The following is a 5,056-nucleotide window of genomic DNA, read 5'->3' on the forward strand; positions in this document are numbered from 1 at the left end:
TGAATAGACAATTCAAAAGAGCAACATTTGTTATGTATTTATTTAAATGTTGGTGGTGCTTTAATTAGGGACTTTACCACTTTTTGTTTTTGAACAATCTACGCTTCAAGCTAAAATTATCTACATTTTAAAAATGTTTCAGGGCTTCCAGTTAAGATTAGTTGCCAGATTAGTTGACATGTCCTTCAGGCAGCCCACCAATATTTATAGTTTTGCACATCGCTAAATCGTTACTTATGGCTTTTTTTAAAACCATGAAAAAGAATGGAAATGTATTTCCTGAGCTCACAGCAATGAAAAACTGTGTGCGCTCTGTTGAGCTCTATTCGGTCAGATGGCAGTCTGCAGGTGAGGCTGTGTCTGGCAGATGAGTCCGGGGGGCAGATGGTCAAGGGTCCCGGGGGGAGAGGGGGAGGCTATGCGCGGGTCAGGTCCCTGCAGACGTCTGAATCGGTGTAGGTGTGCTGGACGGAGCCGGCTCAGGTGTTGCATGCACACAGAGAGACGAATTGAGTCATGATGCAGAACAGACCTTGGGAAACGGTGTGTGTGTGGGTGTGATTCATTCTATTTGAAGCTGGACTTGTTCTCTCTTTACAAACGCAATGGTCAGTGGGTGGTATCTTTTTTCACATGCAGGGAGGAACAGGAAATTATCCGGTGCATGTGTGTTTATATTGTGTGTATTTCTGGGGGGATTTTGCATATGTCTGCCCCATATACAGTGACCCTGAAAGAGAAAGTATTCTTGTTCTATCTATTTGCAAGCAGTTAATGATCAGTGAGTTTGGAGCGGAGGCACACGGCTCCCCAGGAGGCCATGTGTTCACTGGCTGCCTCTACAACGAAGAACGCGGCTCAGGAGCCTCATCAGGCTTCACATGAAACAAATAGGGTACGAAAATATCTACTAAACTCTGTGTGCGCTGTAATCTGCCGGTCTTTGCTCCCTGTGTGGCCTAGTTAGAGCACTTCAGCGTACCCAATGAGACGTGTGTGTATTTGCATCTCACATGCATTAATGATAATTAAGGCTATATTCTTATATTACATTAAAGGCTTGTTTTTAGATCAGGCCTTTAAAGGCGGAGGTGGATCTGCACCTTTTTGGTTTTGTTTATACAAAGTATTTTAGGATGAGTTGAAAAGGGAAGCGGTTGGAAATTACTGAGGAAAACCAGCTTTGAATATACTGAATGTGTAGAATCTGTTCTAGTTCAAAGCAAACAATAGTGCTAATATGAGTACCAGTCATAGCTGGTATGGGTAGCAGTTCAAGTTGGTATTAGCACGAGAGCTGTATTACACACTGCATGAAAGGTAATTTTCAAAAATCCATAATAGGGGCACTTTAACTCTAAAGTCAGTTTTAGTGCTAGTCTTGGATTAATTTTTTTTTAAAGAAACACCAAAACCGAAATTAAAGTTTGTATTTACCAAAGAACTGAAAATGTATTTTATTTAGTAATCAGTGAATTACTCAGATGTATTTAATAATCAACAGTTGTATATTAACATTTAAATTGGACATAATTCACACAATGACACAATTTCTGCTCCAGTTCATTGTTAAAATATAAACATTTAAACAGTGGCTGTAATAAAAATTGTTTTCATGACAGATTTATGTAAACATACATTAAATAATGAAGGCAAGTTAAATATGTAAAAATATAATGAATATATAATATAATGCATATTTTTTTTAAAGCTTCTCTCTAGAGAGTTTTTTATTATAGCTGGCTAATAAACTATGTGATCATTGAATGACTTCTCTGAGGTAAATGTAACATTATGTGGCATCGCTTACAAGCTGTACTATTGATGTCTTTCCACAGTTGATATAACACATCTCAGTAAGTTGTTTCATTCAACATATTTGGAATATTTTTGGCTGCTGAAATTTCTGTGCATCACAAAGTGATAGTTAATAGTCAGTACTACTATTAAAGTCAGAAATAGTATTAGAATACGCACTAGTGCAGATAGCCCTAGTATAAGTAGTAGTTTACATTCAGAGCTTGCAAATCCAGTACTAGTATGAGTAGTAGTTCAAGTCAGTATTAGTATTAGTATACTGTATGTATACTTATTCAAAGTCAGTTCCAGGCTACTTTGGGTACTAGTTCCAAGTCAGTACTGGTATGATTATCAGTAGTGTGAATACTAGTTAAAAGTTAGTACTCGGGCTAGTAGGTGTACTACTACAAGGTTCTGCTTCTAGTGTTAGTATGAGTTCTAGTTCAAAGTCAGAACCAATAATGTGAGGACTAGTGCAAGTCAGGGCTAGTACTAGAATAAGCATAGGACTACTGCACAGCCAGAGTATGAGTACTAGTTTAAATTCAGAACTTGCAATGTGTAAATCCAGTAGTAATGTGTGTACTAGTTAGTGCTAGTATGAGAGGTAACATTCAGGACTGGTACTAGAAAATGTGATGTTTCAAAACCAGTTTTGTAGGCATACTAATTCAGGTCATTTATAGTGCTAAAGCGAGCACAAGTTAAAAGTCTAGACTAGTGATAAAATGACCACTAGGATTAGTGCAGAGCCAGACTAATGCTAGATCTTGCAAAGTCCAGTACTAGTTCAAAGACTTAGTGCTCGAATCAAAGATGAAAAAACTGTATAGTTTAAATACAATACTAGTTGTAGTATGAGTACTAGTTTAAAGTCTTAATATTAAAGCTAGAATGAGAACATATAATTGTTAAAGTCATTCTAGTATGCTTTCTAGCTCAGATCAGAACTATTATGAGCTAGTAAGCTCATTATCCGTATACAGTACTAGTATGAAACTGGTTTAAAGTTCATTTGAAGTCAGTACTAATAATAGTATGAGTAGTATAGTTCAAAGTTTTACCTTGTTACATGGATCTGGTACAATAGCAGCCAGGTGTTTTTCATTTGACATGTTTCACATGTTGGGCCAAAATGTCACACCTAGTGTTCAGGTGCTCTGTGTGCTCTCAGTAGATATTTCTCACAGATGTTAAAACTAGTCCACACACCCCAGTACTTCTTTCAACTAGATTCCAACTGGAGTGTGTAATCACAACCGTTACCTCAATATAGCCATTCCTCAGCATGAAGCATCGCAGCTCAGACACCCTGACCGACTGCACGCTAAATACCTCGCTGAAGCATTCCAGCTTCATTTAAGCTCATTGATTTTCTTTAGCGCTCTTTGTTTCTCTCTTCATGGCCCAGTTGTATTTGTGCTTTTGAATACTGTCCCTCGGAGGGAGGCTTGTTTATGTGATGTGGGATGGATTTGATTGTTTTAGGCCCCCTGGGGACTAGAGGACTTGGATGAGATCTGTAGAGCTGGCTCGGCCGTCCACAGCTTTTGCTCAGCATCGGTTTAAAGGCATAATCCTTCATTTCAGCCGCGCCACTTTACTTTGATAAATTTAGGGATGGAGCTTTGATAACGTTATCACACGCAATATTCATAAGGACTGCCATGAAAGACCTGCTGTGTTTCAGATCAAGAAAATGGTTGTAAACATATCTTAAGTGTCTGGTGACAGGAAATTTCGAAAAGGAAGCCGAGCCTTTGTGTGCAGAAAATTGCATGGACTGAGTAATCAAGGAACTGAGGCCTCACAGGGATGCTATATTAATGAAACTGAGGATTTTGTAGAATTTAAGGATAATCTAATCCTGGAAATGTATTCTGTGCACATCCATGTTCAGTTATGTTTCGTTTAAAGGAGTAGTTCAGATGTAGATGTAGAGCAGTTTTTTTAGCATTACATCACTTGCTCACCAATGGATCCTCTGGAGTGAATGGGTGCCGTCAGAATGAGAGTCCAAACAGCTGATAAAAACATCACAGTAATCCACATGACTTCAGCACATAAATGTATGTCTTGTGAAGTGAAAAGCTATATGTTTGTAAGAAAAAAAGAATCTATCATAAAAATGTTTTCACAAAAGAAAAAAAAAATTTCTGGCTAAAATATAAGGCGTTATATATATATATATATTTCTGTTTTTACTACTTTATGTTTTTGAAGAACCTGTTATCGCCTTTGGCCTTTTAGCGTGTTATGAAGCTTTAAAAAGTTATATAAATTATCAAATTTGTCACCACTGATTTTAGCATTGAAGACTATGTGACATTGCCTAGTATACCTAAACAAATATGAAACATGACTATTTCATTAAAAAAATTTAAATGCAATATTTAAAATGAGCCTTTTTGAAGAACCAGTTTTCATTTTTGCATTTAAGCGTGTTATGCAGGTTTAAATAGTTATGTAAATTTACCCTAAAATATCGTCTCATACTTTGTGGCATTATCAAGAATATCTAAAGAAAGCATATTTTAATTTTTTTTTCTGAAATTAAAATAAATAAATAAATAATTACTTTAAAATTTGAGAACGTTTTCCAATTTGAGTCTTTTTAAATAACCCATTATCGCCTTAGGCTTGAAAAGGTTATGCAAATGATCAAATTTGTCCTAAAAATATATTTTCTAAAATGTAGCCCTCATATGTATATTTTTTTTTATAATGATGCACACCACATGGTAACAGCACTTTTTGCAATTTGTGCATAAGTTGCACATGATTTGTTGTGATTCGATGTGCAAAGTGAGTTTATATTGATTTATTTACGGTTTCTCCATCAATACTGAATTGAACTGAAATTGATTTCATGTTTTTTTTTTGTAGCCCGGATAGTGAAAAGCAAGCAGTGGTGTGAGATGTCCCCATGTTCAGAGGGTGAGATCTGCGGACTGATCTTCAATCGCTCCGGATGGACCTGCACCAAAGGCGGCGGCCGCATTAAAACCGTCACGGTGAGACACGTTCTAAATATCTGTGACATTTCATTTATTCACTTAGGACGCAATGTTGCATCATTCACACCACCCGTGTTTCATCTCACGTTCTATTGACTTACATTAACCAACATTATTCATTATATAATGCTTAGCAGCTCATTAGTTAATGAGCATACATATATATATATATATATATATATATATATATATATATATATATATATATATATATATATATATATATATATATATATATA

General features: G+C 36.2%; 1 protein-coding gene across 1 annotated transcript in view; it reads left to right on the forward strand.

Annotated features, from left to right (window-relative positions):
- tafa5l (TAFA chemokine like family member 5, like) overlaps positions 1-5,056 on the forward strand; it is a 48,271-nt gene that overhangs the window by 15,871 nt on the left and 27,344 nt on the right. The window contains exon 3 of the mRNA XM_016290400.1: positions 4,687-4,814. Within this exon, the coding sequence (XP_016145886.1) occupies positions 4,687-4,814 (128 nt within the window). The remainder of the gene's footprint in view (positions 1-4,686; positions 4,815-5,056) is intronic.

This window comes from Sinocyclocheilus grahami, unplaced genomic scaffold, assembly GCF_001515645.1.
Source record: "Sinocyclocheilus grahami isolate Dianchi unplaced genomic scaffold, SAMN03320097.WGS_v1.1 scaffold259.1, whole genome shotgun sequence".
In the NCBI taxonomy this organism is placed as follows: domain Eukaryota; kingdom Metazoa; phylum Chordata; class Actinopteri; order Cypriniformes; family Cyprinidae; genus Sinocyclocheilus; species Sinocyclocheilus grahami.